Source organism: Emydura macquarii, unplaced genomic scaffold, assembly GCF_026122565.2.
Source record: "Emydura macquarii macquarii isolate MOO-44397 ecotype Brisbane River unplaced genomic scaffold, CSIRO-AGI_Emac_v2 contig_3671, whole genome shotgun sequence".
Lineage (NCBI taxonomy): Eukaryota > Metazoa > Chordata > Testudines > Chelidae > Emydura > Emydura macquarii.
In genome coordinates this window covers 13,932-37,142 of record NW_027133808.1, presented here as the reverse complement: position 1 = coordinate 37,142, position 23,211 = coordinate 13,932, and the positions used below count along the sequence as shown (strand labels likewise).

The following is a 23,211-nucleotide window of genomic DNA, read 5'->3' as shown; positions in this document are numbered from 1 at the left end:
CCGGAACAAGTGGTTTAGAGTTCAATGGGCAACTGCTGTAGCTCTTGAAAGTGTCAGATCAAGCAAGGCTCAGTTCTTTCACCAATACTGTTCAATTAATGACCTTCCAGCTACACTTTCGCACAAGTTTATCTATGCCGATGACATCTGCTGCAGCTACCAAGCTCAGTCCATCTCAGAAATTGACAAGGTCTTGAATGATGATATGAAGCTCATGGCAGACAATTGTAGTCAATGGGGTGCCTGCAGCCAAGCTTTTCCAAGACTGCAAGTGGAAGCCAGGAGTTAAATATTTTTCTCAATGCCCTGCAGAATGATCAAACCCAGTTTACCTCAGGGTGACACTGGATAGGTCATTAACATACTGTGACCACTTGAGGAAGACAGCTGCCAAAGTCAGCACTAGGAACAATCTGCTCTGAAAACTGGCTGGTTCAACCTGGGGTGTGAGCACCCGGCCACTAAGAACATCAGCCCATACCCTCTGATATTCAATAGCAGAGTACTGTGCTCCTGTGTGGTGTCACTCATCTCACTTGAGGCTGGTGAATGTAGAGTTTAACAAAGCTATGAATATTGTTACTGGGAGTTTATGGGAAACTTCATTGCCATGGCTATTGATATTTAGTAATATAGCACTACCCCATATTCACCATAAGAAGGCCTCTGTCAGGCTGCTGGCCAAGATCCATGAGAATAGCAGCCTGCCTTTGTATACAGACTTCTTCAACAACCCGCCAGCTCATCTGTCCTTTAGATGCCCTTTATGGTCATTTATGCCATGACAGGACATGACAGAGGAATATGCTTGGCGCAACGAGTGGTCAGAGACAACAGTCGTTAATCACTCTTTCATCACCCAACCATCTGTCCACCAGATTTTGATCTGCCAAGGCACCTGTGGTCATCTATGAACTGTTTTTGAACAGGATGGGGCAACTGTTCAGCCAATCTTTTAAAATGGGGTTTTTCTAATGACCTGTGATGCAGTTGCTGTCAACTTCAGACTATGTCACATATTCCACATAAGTGCCCACTGACTTATTTCAGTGATGGGCTACTGGTTCTCCATCTGGCTGATGATGACGCCATCAAATGTCTGGGCACATTGTGCATACACTGATATATTCATCCCTTCTTCTTTAGACCTTCCTATTGGATATACATTTGTAGACCAGATGGTAGGTTCATCATAGCCTGATTTAGTTAACTTTCAGGGCATGGTGCAAAGGTTATCTGTTCATTCCTGCTTTTGTATGAAAGGTTAGAGGATGATATATTTGTGGTCTTATATCATTATGATGAACGTCTTCACTATGCAATTTTGTACTGCTTGCATGGAAACATTCACAGAGACTTGTAATGGTTCTTTTGTAAAAACTGAAAAATATATGTGGAGTATTTGTTAGTTACATTTGAACATTTATTAGAATTCTCCAGTTGTAATAAAGACTTTGTGAAAAAACCCACTGATCTTGGAAAGCCCTTCTGCAAAGAAATTACTATTAAGAAATGAACTCTGAGGTTAAAGAACATCAATAATAATTTCATAGAATAGTGTATACGAATGTCAGGACAGAATTAAATGTTGCTGAGTGCAAATATTTGGCTGCCAGATTACCCTAAAAAAGGATTTGGGATTAGATGGATTACAGATTACTTGGAGCCTGATTTTCAGAGGTACTAACACTTGAAGTTTTGCTTGACTTGATTTATGATTGTTTAGAACTTCTGAAAACCTCTCTGATCGCTAGTGTCCCCCGCTATTGAAAAGGCTGCAGAGTGTCCAATAACCTGATTGATCTTCTGTGCGGTAAAGTGAAAAGATCTGTATTTTGTCTTGATAGGAGAGAATAACAAGATGATAGTAACAGAGGACAAGTAATGCCTAAGGTTTGTTGTTGTTTTTTATGCCAGTGGCTATAGCATTGAGGAGGACAGAGGATTTGGGCAGTAATGCTGTTATAAAGACAGAATGATAGTGTTACTTCTTAAGAAAGAAGGCAGAAATGGAAGGATGACATGGAGGAGAAAAAGGGTGAGATACTGTACTAAGCATGCCCTCCACTACTCTCACTTTCCTCAGCAAGAAATGGTGATTGTGAAATACTGGATCTTTCTGTACTGGAATAGATTCCTTCCAGATCCAGACTTCACAGTCTCTTTATTTTGCTGTTGGGGAGCATGCACTAAATGTGCTCATATACACTAAATTGTGATGCCTGTTCTGTAACAAACTTTACAAAGAAGTGACTGTTATGATAAGTAGGTTTCTATTCTAACTAACAGCAGGTACACACAGTTCTATGTAATTGTGACTAATATAAAACAGAATTTTCCACTACCCCTCCCTGCTGCTTCTTACCCCATAGGAACACTGTGATACAGCACTGATACAGACCCGCTGGAAAATGCCTATTACAAAGATGAGGCTAAAGGAATCATGATGTACTAACATTCCATCACCAGCAGGAAGAGCCTGAAGGGCTCCAGGAAGACAGGCAGGAAAAGACATGAGGGCCAGAGGTGCTTGAACACTCCCTGGCTTGAAGTTGTAATGATAAAAACCAAATAAATGGTTTCCATTGTTTGCATCCTCAGCACCACAACTATAAAAATTGTTCAAGCATGCCTGTTGAGGGCTCTGCCCCAATCCCAAGCAAACCCATCAGTATCTTTAGACAATTTAGATAGATGTTTGTAACCATTGAGGTTGTCTTCTAATTGAGTAGTTGCTTTGGTTCTCTAATGATAGCCTCTTACGGTCAGCTATAGATCTGTGATGGGGGGATGGGGAAAGGATCGGAGAAGAAGAGTTCAGTTTGTGAAACAGGACTGATTTAGAGACAGATGGCAGAGGGAGCAAATAAAGAGGCAGAGGAAAGGGGGAATAAAATAACCATCACTAGTAAGAGATGGGTTTTATATATAGATATAGATGTAGAAAACTAACAAGACATGTCAGATGTCCCCCTGATTGCTTTGGTTATACAGGGTTTTGTATAATTTCCCCCACATTTGTCCTTGCTCTTTAGGTTGGGTAGCGTTTGTCACTTGTATGCCTGTATGGCATCTAGCTCATTTTAGGCACTACGGAAATAAAATAAACAGTCTGGATTATTTTGGAGCTTTTTCAAAGGAGGCAGAACTTTGTTGTGAGGAAGTGTTTGTGTAGGGAGAAAGAGAGGTTTGGGGGTTTTCTTACTCCCTGTAGACCTTTTGTGCTTCCAGATACCCTACTGTATGTGGTGCTGGGTGCAACTTCTCGTCCCCATCTTCTGAAGCAAATGTAGTTTCAAAATTGCCGTTATTGCTGCTGTGCTTGTCGCTTTGTCCTGCAGAACCAGTTCCTGCTACAGCTTGGAGTTCTACTAGCTCCACCTATTGCTATCTTTCAGTTAAAAAATAGTAAAGTTTCATCTGTTCTCTGTCAGTTACATGTTTATGCAGTGGTTAACCCTTCCACCCCTACAGAGATTTCTGCAAAGGGAAAATCCCTTTGTGTGATATTTATTATTTTAACGGGAATACATGTTGTTGAATTTAGTCTCACTGAAACATTTAAGTGACTATCCATGCTGGTCTTTCTACTTTCTACTACTTGGTAATCAAGCATGAGTTGCCATGTCCTTAGCACCGCAGCTACTTTGACCTTTCCATACAGCCTGTGCCACTAGCTCAAATTCACCAACCTTTTGCAGGACTGATTTTTTAAGATAATTAAAATTAAGACAGTGCTGTCTGATTAAGGAACTTTCTGTGTCCCCCTCCTTGCTAACAAATGCATTAGTGAATGCAGAAATTATTACCTTTGCAAGGTATTAAGTTATCTGGGACTAGGCAGATTACAGAAAACAGCCTTGAGTAGCATCAGATTTTCCAGGAAAAACTTTCAAGGAAACCAAATGCTGATGACTGGAACCTTGTGTAGTACATTTATGTTGCAACTCTTAGACTGTCCCATTGGGATGTTAAACTCAAATTAACTATGCCGGCGAACTCCTTGATGTCAATGGTGATTTTTTTTTTAAATGCTAGCTATTGAAGTATTTTTGGTGCTTTGCATGAAATATACATGGAGTAAATGCTTCTGAAACCCTTGCACAACCCAAAACTCCCATCCACTACAGTAGGAGTGTTGTGTATACAAGGAATGCAGGATCAGATTCTAGATGATGATAGAAACTTCCAAGATTAAAACAACAATAATTTAAATCAGTCAAAAACCATAAATAGCAAAGACAGTCTCATTCTGAATAGAATCTTGCCATCTAAGACAGCAGTTCACCAAGCAAAGATTGTCAGATTTATAAGAGCTGGGTGCATGCACCATAAAGACTGGCTGAGAGGCCACTATCAAAGTTCCTGACTGTTTATAAAGCCCTTTTATCCCTTCCTCCCTTGCTTCTTCCTCTGCACTCATTTTGTATCCTTGTCTCCTCCCGGCTTGAATTGGCAGCAGGGGGAAGGGTTGTATTCTACAGAAAAGTAATATATACCAAAAACTTCCTCTGACTGATGATCCACTCTGTTAATCTCCCATTGACACAAGAAACTAGACTGAAGGGCACATGGTTTCCTCTACAGGTAAGAGGCTCATCATCTGCCATGACCATAATAGTTGTGAAAGTTTCACAGGCTGTTTTGGAAACGGTCTTTTAAAGTTAGCTTGGTAGATAAATAAAGCGGGAGGGTATATGTGGATGCTCTCCTTGCTATACTCATCACTGAACTTTGCTTGATTCAATTGCCTATTGAGAAATGTGTGATCTACATGGTCCTTTACGTGGGTCTCTGGTGCCTGGAGCCCAATAATTGCATTTGTGCCCCCCCCCATTGGCAGCAGGGGGAGAAGGGGTCTGCAGGCCCATTTCCCGCTCTCCCCCAGTCTCGCCCGCGTTGTGGGGGCAGTGGGTGTGGCTGGGAGCAGGAATGTTGGGGCAGATGCCCCCGAGCCACCCAGCGATGGGGGTCGGGGGGATAATAACGGGTTATGCCCCAGCGGGGAAGCCCTGCCGTTGGGTTGGCTGCCTGTCCCCTGCACGGCCAGGGTCCCTGCGGCTCCCTGGTGTCATTAAACTTCCAAAAGCTGAGCTGTCTGTGAGAATAATCATCCCTTGAATGTGCCTGGGGCAGCAGCCCCTCACCCACCTGAGCAGTCCTGTGTCTACTGGCGTCACAAGGAGCTTGCTCCTACCTTTGTAACATGTCAACATATGAAGGTGAGGGGCAGATCATGATGAAATCTGCAGCATCTTCAGACTAAGCAAAGCACGGAGCCTGCCTGAAGCTTGCCTTGCTTCCACCCAGCTGAGCCTGTTTGTTTCAAGATAGAAAAAGTGCTGCAGAAGCTCCCAGCCCAGCTATTGGCTCTGCCCCACGCTGCATTCTGATCAAAGACTAGGCCAGGGAGGGTGGGGAGGGTGCGGGGAAGAGGAATAAGTAAGGTCATTGCATTGCTCTGAGTCCTGGCAGGTGAGGGAAGGGGAGGGGGTTAAAGGAGCCAAGCAAGCAATGTCACTCCCAGTTGTTGTTAGGAAAATCAGGGTGAAGGAAAAGCCCCTCGTCCTACCTAAATGGCACCCCTGGTTGTTGCACCCAGTGGGGGAGGGGGGAAGGGGCCGGGAGGACGCCTGCTCCCTCCACAGCGGGAGCCCTCAGCCGCTGGCAAGCCTGAGCTGGGGTCGGCGCAGCCACCAGGGATGTCAAAGACCAGCAGCTCATGGCCACCTGCAACAACAGGGTCCACTCTGAGAAGGAGGGCCCAGCCAGTGCCCCCCCGCAGGCTGGTACCCGGGAGCATGGCCCCCCGCTCGGTATGCCACTGGTCCCTTCATAGATTTTCAAATGAGGCTTGCCTAAGTGTCCAGGTGTATTAGTGATTCTATGGAAGCTAATGATTTTTAATTCTGTATTGTTTTTCTTCTCCTGTTCTTTCTCCTTTCCACCTCCTTTATTTCTGTTGTGTCCCTTTCCTTGCTGATATTGTGCTGTCACTTCCTCTCCCCCTTCTCTTCTGTCTCCTCCCCACCTTCTTGTTCCTACCTCCCATTGCCTGTTTTCTTTGCCCCCTCCTCCCCTCAGAGCCTCTCATTCTTTGTTTTTTACTCTCCATGTGCACGGAATGAAATGAAGCAAGAGTCATAATCTCTGAAGTCTGAGTATATAGCACTTCAGAGACTGGGAAGCTTGTAAATTTTACTCTGCAGCTTGCATACAGAGCAGGGCAACACAGCAAAAGGAAAAGTGCTGGCATGTCAGAATGCCATATGTCAGCTAACTACATGCTGTGCTCTCTTTTCCTTCATTCTCTTTCTCTTCCATTCCTCACTCTCCTTTTAATTTTCCATCTTTCTTTTCTTCTCACCTTTGCCACTCCCATCCCCCCTCAAACACAAAGCACCAGATAACTTGGAGTTATCACCTTGTTGGGCTCATTAAAAGGGAAGGTAACAGCATTACTATTAGGACACTAGAAATGATAAGAGCTTTAACTTTTGATTGTCTCTGCACTAATCTTGGGACAAGCAGAAATCATGCATATATCTGCCAGTGTCCATAATCATATACTATAAGCCAATATGTCTTTTATGTTGTGTTCATGATTATTTAATATCCAGATTATTTAATAATAATATTATTTCCTAATAATACCTTTATTAGGAATTAACATTTCTCTGGAGTGTCCACTCCAGTAGGGATAACAAAGGATGTAAATAATGTATAAAACTGTGAGACAAAAAATTAAACAGTGGCCTTTTTCTCCCTCTCCCCCACCCCCGTTCTGCAGTGGAGAAAGTGGTTCTGGGAAAAGTGAAGCCTGCAAACAAATAGTGAAGCACCTGACATGTAGATCCAGTGCCAGCAGATGTACCTTTGATTCAAAGATAAAACACGTAAGTCGCATTTTGAGCTGTTTTAGAACGTGGCATAAATATGTATTTTGGCCAAGGAAAGATATTTTTACTTCTAGAGAAATTGTGAATTCCACAGGTATACTCACATAGGGCTTGATCCTGCCCTAGCTACTGAAATATTGTAGATGCTTTGCATAAAATACCGATGAAAGGCTTCTTGAAGCCTTGCATATTCAAGTCAATGGGAGTTTTTCCACTGACTTGAATGGGAGCAGGATCAAGCCCATATTAAGCTAAAGAAAGTGGTCCAAAATGTGGAAGTCAGTTTAGTCATTTTGATTTTCATCCTTTCTTCTATATATAGGAAATGTCTATGTCTTAAAATCATCCAACTGCCTCTGATAACTAAATAAGATCTGTGGTGTTCCTTATATGTAGTGTTCCTGCTGTAACAGTTATGCTGCCCAACTGAGCAACACCTTTTTATTTAGTATTTACTGTCATGGAAATAAATTCTGCTAGCATTGGATACCCAGGCCAATTCCCATGCTTCCTAACCAAATCTGGTCCAGTCTAAGTGACTCTTTTTGGACTTTCATAACTGTTTCCAAAATTACCTTTTGGACTGAACGTGTCATGCTTGCTCTCAGCTCCACTGACACCATACTGACCCATATTGTCTCATTGTTTACTTGTATGCCCCCATTTATCTGTCTGTGTCCACCTGTTGTCTCTTCTCTTATACTTAGATTGTAAGCTCTTTGAGCCAGCCAGGGACTGACATTTTGTTCTGTGTTTGTACTGTCCCTAGCACAATGGGGTCCTGGTCTGTGATGAGGGTTCCTATGCACTATGGGAATTCAAATCGTAATAGTAAGAACGTTTGGAATGTTTTAAAAAAATCCATGCAGCCATTTCTGATTTCTGAATGTTCTGATTTTAAAAACTTGTCAGTCCATCCCTCGCCCACCACTACCATTTATACTGAACTCAGAACTCTCCTTGTTTTGGAACTTAAACTTGTCATATGCATAATCCTCATTAAGAAATTATATCTTTGCTCATTTTAAATACTTTTTTTATGTAATAGCATTTGAAACTGATGCACTGGTTATTCAAAACACGCCATTTTCTTTCTGAAATATTCATGCTACATTCTAGATAGAAAAACACTGGCCAAATAGACAATCTCTCCATCAGTGATTATTTGGAGATGAGAGGCCACAGATGTGCAGATTCATATCTTGTGCACATTCAAATTGCCAATGAGTTAAGAGTCCTGCTGATGTCTAGTTGTCTATTGGAAAACACAGCTGCATTTATATTTCTATAAATGTGTATTGAAATCTGATTACACTGAAATAAGCACAGCTGAATTTACTTCAGACACTATACGTTCAAACAAAGCTGCAGTCTGGACATGCAAATATTAAAGTTCCCAGATCAGTGTTAACTTTACTGCATTGCACTGATACTACAGAGAGAGGTCTGAATGACTGGTGATACTTTTTAAAATATGTACTTTAATATACATGATCCATGAAACTGTGTTTATGTTACAGTGGAAACTGTAACTTCATTTTTGTCTTGTGTGTTTAAATTCTCCAATTTAATGTTGTATTAGCCTCGTTACATACAAGTAACAAAGCCTTAGTTCATTGTGTTAAACACGATGGGCCAGATCTAAAGCTGGTGTACATCAACATAGCTCTGTTGGCTTCAATGAACCAACACTGATTTACTCCAGCTGAGCATCTGGCCTATAAATCCAACTCCTGCGTTTTTTAATCAGTTATCATTTCAAAATCCAGATCGGATCTTCTAAGGTTTTTATCTTTTCTAAAGTTCAGATAACTTCAGTTCTTCTTACTTATTATTTAATCAGAGAATAAATAAATGGGAAAATGACCAGCATTCATGCTGGGTGATAGTGAGACAATATGGTCCAGTGGGTAAGGAACTGGCATTGGAGTCAGGAAACTTTGGAGTCAGGGAACATTAAACTGACTCCATCACTGACTTGTTCTCTGTCATTGGACAAACATCTATCTACAACCAGGCAAGTGCATTACATATCACTTAAGATGCTTTCCATAAAAAGTAAATGAAAGTACATGTAGAAACAGGAGAGTAAATCTGGTTTTCACTTTGATTTACTTTTTAGGAAGTATTGGTAAACATGATGACCTAAATTAATTCCTGCTGCAGCTATGCATAACTCCATTAAAATCAGTAGACTTGTATCTTTTTACATAAGTACTGAATTAGTCTCATTGGACCAATTTCATCCTTGATATAATTCTACTGAAGTTACACGAGAACTAAATTAGCCAATTTTCTGCTGCCATCTACTGGACAAATAGATAATCAAATTTCTAATATTTCATGGGCATGCTTTTCTACAGCCTTGCATTTTTGCGTAGTCATTTATAGCTGTACAGAGCAGGTGTAAAAAGTTACCATAGCAAAATAGTCATGTATTATACCAAAGTTTTGCAAGGTGCAAATGACAATGCAAGGTACAAGTTAGTGCTAAATCAGGCTCTTGGTGTATTAAAAAAAATCCATCCTAAAATATATTATATATAGTCATCTAAATTCACAGGGAGTCACACAAATCCCTGCTCAACCAAATGAGAAAATACACTTTTATTGTAAGACTTTTTAAAAAAATAAATGTAAAAAATGTGTTAAAATGGCACATTGAAAAGGTCACTGCATGATATATGTGTACCAATCATTCATTTGAGTGAGAGAAACTGAAATTTGCTTTCTTTTTGCAAAATATGTTCTTTAAAAAAATAATTTGCCCAGTAAGTTGAATCAAGGAAATGCATTTTCAGAGCGAGCTGCCAAAAAGATGCTGAGCTGGATTCATCTCTGTCTTAGACTGGTATAAATCAGGAATAATTCTATTTGACTTCAATAACCTGGATCCTCTCCCTCATTCCAGCCCTTTTGTGATAATCTAATGGTGCACAGGGGCCATGAAGCTGCTAGATTTCCCCATTTGGGGAGGTCCCCAACTGGCACATAGCCAGCATAGCTGATTTCTGTGGTACCCCTACTGCAGCCCCTAAACAATCATGTCAGGGGTGGGAGGGGACATAGCTGAAATGTTAATGCATAGGGAGCCATAGCCTGCTGGTGTTCTTTAGATCAGCTCTGGGCTGCTATAAAGTATGCCAGGGCCACATCTGGGCTGTGGATCAGGAAGCCACAACCAACAGATACCAGGTACATCAGAAAACCTGACCCAATGGAGTTGTGTTAGTATAAAACTAGGGTGAGAGTCAAGCCCTCTGACTTTTTATTTCTAGGATGTGGCTCTACCTCCTTACCTCTACCACTCTCTGTCAACAAAGGCTTTTTACAGTGTTGTAGCCTTGTTGATGCAAGGATATTAGAGAAACAAGGTGGATGAGGCAATATCTTGTATTGGACCAACTTCTGTTGGTGAGAGACAAGATTTTGACCTTTGAGCTCTTCTTCAGGTCAGGGAAAGGTACTTGCAGCTAACCACAAGATGGAACAGATTGTTAAGCATAAGGAGTTAATGCATGTTGCAAGAGACCATTGAGGGTGAAGTGGGCAGTTAATATATCTGCAGTTCTACGACAAAGGAGGTTTAGTGGGTTACAGATTGTTATAATGAGCCATAAATCCAGTGTCTTTATTGAGTCCATGATTTTTAGTGTCTAACAAAGTTATTATTTTAATCTTCCAAGTTCATCTTTTGAAGGTGTTGTGCAGGTATCCTTTGAGTTTGTCTCTTTCACCAATAAAAGATATCACCTTACCCAACTAGTCTCTCTAACAAGGGTTTTGTCCTTTGAGCTGTCCTTATTTCCCTAAGCGCCTTGGCAAAGAGTTTCAGAAATAAAAGCTATATTTAGGCACACAAATAAATGGCCTGGTTTCAAGTACTGTGCACCCAGCAGTTGCCACTGAAACCCATTTAAACTCTTTCCAGTTTAATTTCTGTCATATTGTCACTTCACAACCTTTATATTTTATTGCAGGTAAACTGTATCTTGGAGGCTTTTGGACATGCTAAAACAACCCTGAATGATTTATCCAGTCGTTTTATAAAATACTTTGAGCTGCAGTTCTGTGAGAAGAAAAAAATATTAACTGGAGGTAAGTATTATTTATATTATGGTAGCATCTAGAGGCGTACCACTAGGCATATAAAAAATGACAGCCTCTGACCCAAAGAGCTAATCAGCTAAACCATCTGATGTAATAGGCAGATGAGACAAGCTGGGTTGTGGTACGAGGCCAGGGAGATAAAAATCATAAAAATAATAGCATGTGAGTAATTCTTAGGCAATCAGGAGCAAGAAGCATAATTACAGAATTAAAAAGAAGCTATCTGTTGTATTTAACCACTAGAGGGCAGATAAACACAAGGAAAATTGTGGAATACAGCCTCTATTTCAAAGGAAACTATATTTCTATATATGTTTATGGTTTTAAAAAAATAAGATATGTTACTTTTCTATGAAATTAAAAATAAGTAAAAGATCATTAATGTAGATTACGACATTGGTAATCAGGTTATAGTGTATACTTTAATATCTCCTAAACCCATAAAACTCTCCCTTTAGGGCTTCCTTTTATACAGAGAGTTTCAGAGCAGAAAAGTATTAAATATTTGTGAAGAAGTGTGAGCCACAGTGAACGTCATGGGCTAAACTTTATCTCAGAGGGCGTTGTGGGGCTCCCATTGTGTGCATTTGGAACTGGATTCATTCTTCTGCTGGCAGAAATTAGCTCCATGAATTTACTTTGATAATGTGAACTTTATTTTCAGTCTTTATTTTCAGAACTTTATTTTCAGTTCAATTGTTTGTATTGAACAAAAAATCACTACCCCAGCATTGGGACTAGATTTTAACTTAGGTTATAATGGGAAGTAAGAGTCCACTCAATCTTTTACAGGTTCTTGGACTGTATGTCTGGGTGCACACGTATAAGTGGGAACTTGCTAATTTGCCCACAGATTTGGTTGGTGAGGGGTGTGGAGAGTGGGCATAATTTTGGCCTCACTCTCAATACATTGGCCAACACAGCTAGGCTATCAAGGGGGTTTTGTAATTTGGTAGCAGTACAGGCCATCAGCAAATTCTATGTGCTAGAACAAGTGGTAAGCATGGAGGGAATTGTCTCTCTCAGAGGCACAATTCCTTGCACTGCTTCTGGGATGCCACAGCTATGTGGCAAAGCTATAGTCTATCTTCTGAGCAAATTAGATTGAATTGTCCTCATGTTTCAAAAATTATCCATTTTTTAAAACATTCTAAATTGGTTTGTGCTTTCAGAGAAGTACTCTAAGTATGTACTCCGGATGTATTTCAGTAAATAGAAATAAGCAAACATCTCATTTGGGGTGCTTATTACACCTTAGTAAAATTAGATGGTTTGTTCTTTTGCCTTCATGATGAAAATATCATGATGTTTGTAACCAAAAGAATTTTTTTCCATTAAGAATATGATACTGATGAAGATTATTTAAAATTGAGAAGGGTAAGGCAAGATTTTTTATTTATAAATCACTGCAGGATGATGTGAAGAAAAGAGGTGATTTAAACATCAATGTGGGCCAAAACCACATTTTGACTTTACGTGGTAACATTAAAGCTAAAGACTGTAGAGTTCAGTTTTTAAAAATGATGTATTTCATATATCGTTAATTGAAGTCAGTGGAGCTACTCCACACCCACTCACCCACCCACGCGCACAAATACAACTAGATTAAAATAACATTATTTAGGTTGCAAAGTCAAGTACTCATAAGTTAGAAAATGCCAGACTTAAGATTGCCTGTGCATTATACAATACAGTCTTTAACTATATGATCTGAGACAGAGTATACCAGGCTTTTGTTGGCCCCTGCTGAAGGTCCCAATGCCCTGCTGCACCCCACCTCAGGAAATAGTTCTCTGAGAGAAAAAGAAAATCTAGTATTCGATCTCCATACTTTCATAGAGAGGCATTTTGGGAGCTATTGAGATCTGGTCCTCTAAAAGCCAGTCTAGGCCTGGCAGGCCAAAATAAAAGGAGCTGCATTTTGTAAATGTGGACTTTCCTGGTAATATTATTCAAGCAAGGGAAGCAAACCCAGCAACTATCTAACGGGCAAATTGGGCTAGTAGCAGATGGCAAGAGAAATCACTTAATCAGATCTCAAATGCACGGACTGGTTGAGGTGTTCAAAAGGGATCAGAGTCTTCCTCAGGAAAAAGCCAGTGTTAGTGCCAACAGTTAAGAGTGCAGCTCTAGCACCTGCAAGGGCAGATGATATTAAAATAAACCATGCTTTGAACGACTGTACACCTGAACAAGGTGTCAATGGCCAGACAACATCTGACCAGGAGGGACCATCACAGGAGTGTCCAATACATAAGGCCACGGAACTCTGATTTTAGAAAGGAAGTAGGACTCAGAGATTGGGGTAGATCAAATCAAAGAGAGGCATAGCAATAGCATGAATGAGTATTACCGGTTCAGGAAAACAAATATAGGTTTAAGGCAGATAGGAGATATGATGGTGTCCAAATACAGCTCTAACCTCCCTACTTTAGAGGTGAGAGTAGTGCAGCTGGAACAGCTATAGGATTCAGAGTCCAAGAAATGCCAGGCCAATGGCTACTACACAGATAAGGGGAAGAGGGAACTAGTTGACAGGACAAGTTCCCAGGAGCTGAAACATGTGGAGCATGGGCCAGACCTACAACCTCTGATGGAAGCCTTTTGGAAAGGACAGTTAGACAGGTTTCATGGGACTGACAGATATCAACCAGCCAAGACAAGAAAGATGCTGTAGATGGGGATAGTACAGTGACACACAGAATATTTTATACATTCTTAGCTGATTGAATGTGCACCTTTTCCAGCTTTCTCTGCCTGTGAATTACATGAAATTTAATGCAGCTAAACTCCCAGGTTCTGATTCACGCTTGAATCACTAAGGTAGCTTTCAGTAACTGGAATAATATAGTGATGAATCAGGTCCATTAACATATACCAATATGTAATTTACACATCACCTCTGAATTTGGCCCAGTGACTTTTACTGTGCCTGAGGGAGTTTAAGATGTCATCATTTACATGTCAAGGAGCCAGAAGACAGGAAGTGTAACAGGAAAAGTGGCTAACATATTGTTATTAGTAGCTATAAGCTAAAATAGGCCAGCCTACTGCAGTTTTTTGCAGTGAAGTTAGACTGGTTTACACCACTATGAGAAGAGGATTAGGCCCATTGTATTAAACTGTAGATTAAAACCCACTCAGTGATTTTGTGTATCTCTGTGGATGAACATTTGCAGCAATATTTACTGTCTCTTGCACTGTTTAAACATGAATGAACAGTGTAAATATTAAAAGCACCAGATTCTCTTGAGATGTGAGTTTATGACTGGCATTTATGCAAACGGGGCCAAATGCAGCTGGTTTGTAAACAAAACTTAAAATGATATTAGGTCACCTCCAGCAAGATTTTAGGTTGTTTAGAAATGTCAACAAAAGGTGTTTTGTTCAGAGGTCTGACTCAGGACAATTTAACGCAGAAGATGCACCCTAAGATGCAACAAGAACTCAGAATGCTTGCAAAATTATAGCAAATAATTCAATGTGAAGGAAGTGAGTAAGAGCCTTTGAAGTAATATTCAGCCTTCCTGCAGTTTATCACAAGTGATTCAGCATGTGAGAAAGGACCTAAATTTTACATCAAGCAGTAATGTCTCTTATCCATGTTGGATCTTTTGGATGGTGGGAATTGCATGTGTTCATGTAAAACATGAAGTTCATTTTGGCTGCTTAATACACTTATGCTTTGTACAAAAGAAACAGGATTAACTTGTTCGTTTCCATGCACCAAATATTCTAGGAAACAAATTTTAAGGCTACTTCATGTTCCTTCCTTGAATGTGAATAAAATAAGTATATATTGTAACAGAGTCAGACTAGATGGCTACCAGAGAGAGCTAGAAGGCCAATATATCAGCACCAGGCTCAGCAAGTCTCTTTTCCCTTGGTAGCTGAGCAGGGATTACTCCAGGTTAATTCACACCTGAAGCCAATCAAGCCCCCCCTCCCACCTGTTAAAAGCCTCCTCTCCAGAGAAATAGTGGCTGGAGTTGTGAGAGTGAGGTGAGCTACCTGAGTGTGAGAGCAGGCAACATGCTGTCAGAAGCCAGAAGGGTTTAGGAGAAGGAGCAGAACGCTGGCAAGGGAGAACCCTGCAGGTACAAAGACTAGGGTAGGGAAAAATCCTGCCCAAAGAGGGCAAAAGACCTTTCCCAGGCCTGGAGAAGGCTTAAGGGAAGAGACCCTGCCAGAAGGGAAAGATCAAACTGGACATTGGGGTTTGGCACTACCACACCCAGTGGGGCTGTCAGAGGTCAAGAGCTTTCCCTGGCAAGTCAAGGGTCCCGGGGAAGCTAGCAGCTTTCCTGAAGCCACAGTGTGAAGCTGCTACTTGTAGGGTCCCTGGGTTGGGGCCAGGAGTTGAGGGTGGAACCAGGCCCCCTCCACCCCACTGGCCATTCACTGGAGGGGCAAGAGCCCCAGCAAAGAGGCAAGGGCCTACAAGAACCAGAAGCAGGCCTGGGAGCCAATAGAGAGTTGCCATCTTAGAGTGGCTGTATTACACTCACCCACCACTAGAGGGTGGAAGAACACTAAGTGGTGAAGCAGTTCTCTGACCTACTGCTAGAAGGAAGTGCTTAGACCCACTGAGGTAGAGAAAGAGCTTTGTCACAATACATTAGAAAAGAGATTTCTCTTCTCTTCTCCTCTCATCTTCTTTGTAGGTTCTTATACCACCTTCATCACCATAGTATCTGATGGCCTTCTTGTAGTTCATTAAGCAATGTGACTAACATCTGTCACACGTGGTTTATTCTTTCTCTCATTCTCTCTCCAAGGGAAGAATGGTGTATGTGGTTGAGTGTTTGGGTATGGTAGGCAATGTATCTTTTTTTATGTGCACACTGCTATATGTTTGTATTAGAGAAAGCAGGCCAAAGAAATGCATTTTGCTTTTGGAGCAGAAGGTGGTGAGATTTGTAATGGTTTTTAGTTTTAGTGGAAATTCAAGGACCATAACAAACCTCATCACTTTCTGCTCCAAAAGCAAGGTGCATTTCTTTGATCTTGCTTTCTCCAATATAAACACATAGTATGTACATAATAAATAACCCTATCCAATCCAAACATCCACAGCTACCAGCCAGCCCCTGAAAGAGCTCCATCTGCTTACAGATGAGGTTTACCCTTATAGTAGGAAGTTCCATTTTGCCTGAGAAGTGGAGTTGTCAGCCACAGTCTACATAGAATCATAGAAAGTATGACTGGAAGGGACCTTGAGAGGTCATTTAGTCCTCCCCCAGTACTGAGCTAGGACCAAGTATACCTAAACCATCCCTGACAGGTGATTGTCTAACCTGTCCTTAAAAACCTCCTATAATGGGGATTCCACAACCTCCCTTAGTAACCTATTCTGGTACTTAATTATCCTGATATTTAGAAAAAAATTCCTAATATCTAACCTAAATCTCTCTTGCTGCAGATTAAGCCAATTACTTCTTGTCCTACCTCCAATGGAAATGGAGAACAATTGATAACCGTTCTCTTTGTAACAAACCTTAACATATTTGAAAACTATTATTCAGTCTTCATTTCTCAAGCTTAAACATGCCTGTTTTTTTTAACATTTCCTGTCATAGTCTTTAAGGCCAGAAAGTATCATCATGATCATCTACTCTGACCTCCTGCACATTGCTGGCTACAGAACCTCATCCACCCACTCCTGTAATAAACCCATAACCTCTGACTGAGTTACTGGAGTCCTCAAATCATGATTTAAAGACCAGAAGTTACAGAGATTCTACCATTTACACTAGTTTAAACCTGCAAATGACCCATGTTCCATGATATAGAAACTTTCTGAATTCAGACCAATTCTCCAATGTGCCATGATTGTTTAAAATTCTTATTCTGTCCTCCAAAGTGCTTGCAACCCCTCTCAGCTTGATATCATCCACAAATTTTATAAGCATACTCTTCAATCCATTATTCAAATTATTAATGAACATATTGAATATACCAGACCCAGGACAAACCATGACAGCACCCTATTATATACATTTTCCCAATTTGATAACAAACCCTTGATAGCTACTCTTTGGGTTCAGTTTTTCAACAGTTGTGCACTCACCTTATAGTAATTTCAACTAGGTCATATTTCCCTACTTTGCTTATGAGAACATCTTTTGGGACTGTCAAAAGCTTTATTAAAATCAAAATATATCACATCTACTGCTTCCTCTCTATCCACTAGGCCAGTAACTCTGTCAAAGAAAGAAATTAGGTTTGTTTGGCAGGATTTGTGCTTGACAAACCCATGCTGGCTGTTATTCGAAGTTTTAGGTGATCTTTTAGATATACTGGGCCATAGAGTGTCTTGAAGATAAAGACCAAGAGCTTGAACATGACTCAACAGAAAACCAGTATAAAGAGCAGAGGACAGGTTTGATGTGCTCGTGGTAGCCCATGTTGTTGAGGAGATGTGCTGTAGCATTATGCAGTCATTGGAGTTTCTGAATGATTAATGGGTCATGCCATGTGTATTGAATTGCTCCAATCCAGCCAGGCATGTATAACCAAGGTCAGGTCATCGTCCTCCAGGATGGTAAGCAGTCTACTAGTCATGAGGAAATGGTAAAAAAATGTTACTCCTGGATGCTTCTGTGTGAGAGTTGAGTGTAAGCAAGAAGTACAGGATCACTCTTAAACTACAGTTTGAGCTCCTGAAATTCCATCGCTGCCTAATGGACCTCAGTCTGAATTCCACCTCCCCAAAGAAATGCAATCCCAAAATGTTTGCAGAGAAGACTTCTTGCCCCCTTCAATCTCTATCTTGAGAAGGTCTGAATTTTTCTCATGGCCTGCTGTTGTTTCTCAGAGCATCATTCTGTCTGTTACCTTCCTGGGAGCATATTAACTATAATCTGAAGCAACTGCTATTTCTTCTTCAATGGCCTCAGAATTCCCACTTGGCGGCAAATTTGCCACCAGTGGGCAACTCCCACATGTGGGAATGCATAGACGTGACTCTCAGAGAACAACAGTTTCTAGTAAATCAAATGTTAAATGTTCAGTTGAAGTTGCAGCTGGCCTGATAGACTATGGTAGTTGTTTATATTTACTCCTCAGTCACTGAAGAGACTGATGCCACAAAAAGGACACCGGATGATTTCAGTAAATTGAGACCCACCTGGGCATTTTAGTATGTTGGAGGAAAAAGTGAAATCCACTTTTTTGAGTCAGTTGACATATAAGGAAATAAGGAAATATGGATATAAGGAAATAAGTCAGGTCATTCAGCTTCTCAAATATCTGAAAAGAAAGTCAGCAGTTAAGCCCAAAGGAAATCAAGTCTGACAGTCTCATTTTCCTCTGAGTTTCCTATCTCCCGGCTCCCAAGCCTCACTTTCAAAAAGGAGAGCCCTCATTTCTCAGAAAAAGTTCCATAGTATTAAAGCACAAAGACACGCCCTGATTCATGAAATGAAGAAGAATTTATTTTCCCCTAAATGTTTGTCATACAGCATAGGAAACATCGTGTGTTACAAGTACTGGTGATTAACTAAAAAAAAAGTTTCATATCTCAACCACTTTTCAGAGTATTTTTTGTTATATGAAGAGTGAAGAGACTGAAGAAAAACAGCTCTTTGATATATTCCCATACAATGGTTCAGCTTTAAACTGTCAAACATTATTTTGTCTTTTGCAACAGCTCTGCTGAAGACAGCATGGTCTTTGAGAAAGAGATGTATTTTCAAAGAATAAATTGTTGAAAAAAGGACCCACTGCCCACACTTACAATATAGAGTCTGCTTGCTGACTTTGTAAGTGCTGAGTAGGTCAAGTGATCTATGAAGGGAAGTAAAAATTTCCTTGCTGTGTGTAGGCATAATTTCCACTGGACAAAAATAATAAATCTTTGGTTTAGAACTCTATTATATTTCTTAGCATTATAAATTTTATTTCATGCACCAATTTAAAAAAAAAATCATTTCACATTGTAGAAGAATAGTGCACTGTTAGTTTTGTTTCTGAGTTCTGTTAAGCAATGTTGAGGATGATATTTTTGATTCCTGCTGATCAGAAACCTGATAGTTCTTAACCATTCTTCCCATATCCGGAGAAGAGCAAACCAAGATGATTAATAGGCACTTCATTCTTAGTTAAGTGGATATCTTAAAGTAGTTGAATGGGGTTGATTTTAGTTTTGTCTGCATAAATAAGGCCTGATAGTGTTGGCATGTACCAGTGTTGTGCATCACTGAATGTTAAACTTATTAATCCATCAGATTCATATTATCTATTCCACTTTGATGGAACAGCAATCAAGTAATGACTCTGTTTCTGGGGCAGCACTGTTTCAGGCCAGTTTCCCTGTGCTATGTTAGAGTAGCAGTGCTGAAACGAATGCTGTGCAGCAACAGCCAAAAGGGGGACCAAAACACAGCCCAGGATCACCGTAATAGTTTCCCAGAAACATCTTTCTTCCCGCATTGTCCCGTTTTTCTTGCTTTACCAACAGCAGCCTAGATGACTGACACATTGGCTCTATGTCCTGCATTGGCTGTATGACACCAGTGGGTTCATCCTCTGGGGAATGGTAAAAATGGCTTTAGAGCCAGATTAGGTCACAAGTGTGGCACAAAGCAGCCATACAGCCCTAATGTATCTATCCCAGTCTCTCTACTTAGGAAGAAAATTGTGATAATGATTTTGATTGCTAGTGACAGTGTTAGGGATGAGGTCAAAGGCTGTCACTACCTGTGGGAATTTTTTTTCACTAAAATCTTTACCATTATAACTATTAAGTTTTATATATACAGTGAGAAACTTTCAGTGTAAATGATGTTAAATTAAAGGAAACCAACACAAAGGGGGAGGGAGGGGAGTTTCCATGAGAGAACAGTGGGCCCAGTTCTCTACTGCCTTTCACTTTTTCCAGTCATTTACACTTATGCAAAATGGGTGTAAAATTCTTCCAAATCAGAATGGAAGCATTTTATAACTAAATGACTGCACATGGTGCAAGACAGTGCAGGAACTAGTCCAATGTGTATATCTTCTGTAACAGGTTGAATCTAAACAGAACAGAAAATGGTGGCTGCTTCTAGGAGACAGAAGATTTCCAGAAATGTAAAAGTGCAGTACCCCCAAAAAACAGTCAGAACAGTTACATACATAGCTTTAAATCTGCTACAATGTGCACTGTGACCAAAACCCCCATCAACTCATCTCCTTTGACTTCTACCCATGCGTTCACCTACTGCAGACTAATGGCAAACCAACTCACTGGGAGCAGACACCTCTGTCTATGCCCCTTCATTGAGACTGAGAAGGAGATGTAGTTTCCAAAAGAGCTTTACTCTTCTGGACCTCTCTTTCAAGATTCTTCAAGGATGTCTGTGTGGAACCAACTACCCATACACCACTAAGCATATCCAAGACAAGATTTATTAAAAACAGAGCAAATGGAATTAAAAGATAAGAAACAATGCTTAATGTGTCTAGGTTTTCACTTCTAATGAGCAAAATCAATAGGCATTCTCAAGTTAGTTACAGAGAAGACACAGAAGTGAATGAATAGTTAACATCTCATAAAAGCAGTTCTCTCCTCTGACCACTCTTTAGTCAGCCCGCTTGCTGACCGGATACCATGTGTTTTATCTAATCTATCCTTCTGGGTCTGCTTGCGTGTCCAGTTATGATGCCTTTCATCCAAGTCTGCCACCTGCCCCCATACCAGTCTTATCCAGTTATGTATATGCACACTAGGGTCTTGGTTCATCCAGGAGATGGATCAGCAAGGACACAAAGACCCTTAATGATGCCCATTGGCTGTCCTCTAAAGATTCAACAATCCAGCCCAGGTGCTGAATTTTACAGAGCAGTCTGTGTGCCTTTCCCCCAGCCAATTTCTATACCATCTTTTCAAGCAAACAGAATGGGGTTTTCTTCAGTACAACTTCCAACCGCACATTTACATGATAAATTTCTGTTGTTGTGAACTGTTAATTAGGGACAGAGATCCATACCATCTATGATAAACACTTTACCAGTAGTTATTAAATGCTCATGCTGCACTGAAGTTTTTGTTGAAAGTGGCTGCATACTGTACAAAACATGTTTAATTTAGAGTTAAGGGTTTTGAGTGTATTTCCTTTGAGTGCATAATCAATAAAAAAAATTAATATCTGCATTTTATTTTTAACTTCAGGGTTTTTTTTTGTTTTTGTTTTTCTTGTTTCAGGGAAGGGTTAGGTTTATATTATGGTTGGTCTTTCTCCCTTTTGCAAGGATTTGACAACTGCTTCCCCTGATCAGTAAAACCAAACATTATAAGACCACCAATATTTAAGATGACCACCTTTTCAAAATTCAAAAACAGGACACATGCAAGAGTCCTGCCCCACTCTGTGGCACTCTGAGCCCACTGCTCCTTCTCTTCCCCCCCACCCCCCTCGAGGTCCCATCCCTGGCTAGGCCTAAAGCTGGAGCTGGGCAGTGATAAGAGCCACACAGGGAGTCCAGGTTGCTGTGGGGAGCCCTGGACCATCCACCTGCCGTGACAACGGCCTGGGTTCCCTGGGCAGTTCTTACACGGATGGGCTCTGGCTTCTGGCCTGGCCAGGAGTGGGGCCTCAGAGGGGATAGGAGGAAGAGGGGCAGTGCTTTATGACGAGGGGGGGGGGGTTTAAGATCCATCTTAACCTCCCTGCCTTCACCCCACCAGGAAAAGGCTGGTGTCGCACCTGAGCCTTGGGCAAGTGTGGAGTGGCACCACAGGGACTCTGGGACAAATGCTGTCTGAGTTATTCAGCCTGGGACTGGGATGTGACATGTACATTTTGGGACTTTCCCACCCAATTAGGGATGGATGGTCACTCTAACAATATTACCAATCTCACCAATAGAGAGTTTTGCCATTAACTCTCAATGGAGCCAGGATTTCATCCATTATACAAATAACCTTTTGGGTTTTTACTGGCAGTGATTCTACTTTGGCTCTTGCATTAGATTTGTTTGTCTTTCATCATGTACTATTAGATCCTTTTATAAGGTGTAAATGTCTGTCTTCCATTTTTGTGATATCTAATGGTTTTTAATCTAAGTCTAAACTAATCCGTTTAATGATTCACTTGTTTATTTGTGTTTTAATCAGCAAGAATTTATATGTACATGCTGGAGAAGTCCCGTCTTGTCATGCAGCCTCTCAACCAGAGCAATTTTCTTGTTTTTTACTTGTTGATGGATGGGCTGTCTGCTGAAGAAAAGTACGGCCTGTACCTCAGTAATTTGTCTGCACACAGGTAGGAGACCAATTTCATGTTTGCTATGGGACTACTATCTCTTTTTCTTTTTAATGGCCTGATCCTCTGAGGGACTGAGCACCTTCAAATTCAATTGAACACAAGTTCCTAATTTTGAAATGTTTGACTAAAATCACTGTTCTTCCTCAAGTGATTGTCCACATGGATTTCATTCTCTGTGTACTTGCAACCCATGCATACAAGATCAAATTCTTTTGTCAGAAGTTTCTGTGGAGGCAAAGCCTGTGCCTTATATTTTTTGATAAAGGGGATAGCTATCTATAGACCTGTTTGTCATAGACCATAACAAGAAATGCTAGTGTTCTGCTCCAGCGAGGCCGCCAGTCAGGGCTCCCTGTCAGATGCCTTTCTCATCCCCTGGACACTGGGACTGATGTATGCCTTCCCGTGATACCGAGAATTCTGAAGAAGCTGAGGCAAGATGCAGGTTCGATGAACATGATAGTCCCAGCATGTGCCAGGCAGTTATGATATTCAGATCTGGTGAACCCCTCAGCACAGACCCTGAACATTTTGCCTGTTCTGCCCAACTGAACATCCCAGAGTGCAGTGGCAAGCCAGATTGCACTTCAAGACTTTTCGTGCACTGTAGCAGTGTCCACAGGGAAAGTTATTGTGCAGCAAGCTGGTGCACTGTAGAGTCACATTTTGTCTTGCCATGCAGTAACCTGACTTGTAGAGAAGCCATAGGCAGGTGAGCATCTTAGTATCATCTGTTACCCTCAATAACACCCATTTTAGCCATACTGGACTATTTTTTTTTAGCCCTAAAACAATCTGCACTTAGCTAGTTCCTAAGGTCATTTGACAGCAACATCTGCACATTGCCCCTCCTATCCAGAACCACAATATGTTTTTCCTTAATCTTCAGTGACTAGGTTCCTTACAGACTTTATTCATGATTTCCCCTCCACCCCCCGTTTGGGATTCCCCTT

At 40.9% G+C, this 23,211-nt stretch overlaps 1 protein-coding gene across 1 annotated transcript in view; it reads left to right on the top strand.

The window, feature by feature from the left end:
• The window catches only part of LOC137145860 (unconventional myosin-XVI-like), a 212,019-nt gene extending 189,623 nt beyond the window's left edge, over positions 1–22,396 (top strand). Inside the window, exons 14-16 of the mRNA XM_067536802.1 lie at positions 6,791–6,896; positions 10,880–10,997; positions 22,108–22,396. Of these exons, the coding sequence (XP_067392903.1) occupies positions 6,791–6,896; positions 10,880–10,997; positions 22,108–22,259 (376 nt within the window). The 3' untranslated portion in view covers positions 22,260–22,396. The remainder of the gene's footprint in view (positions 1–6,790; positions 6,897–10,879; positions 10,998–22,107) is intronic.
• The last annotated feature ends 815 nt before the right edge of the window (positions 22,397–23,211 follow it).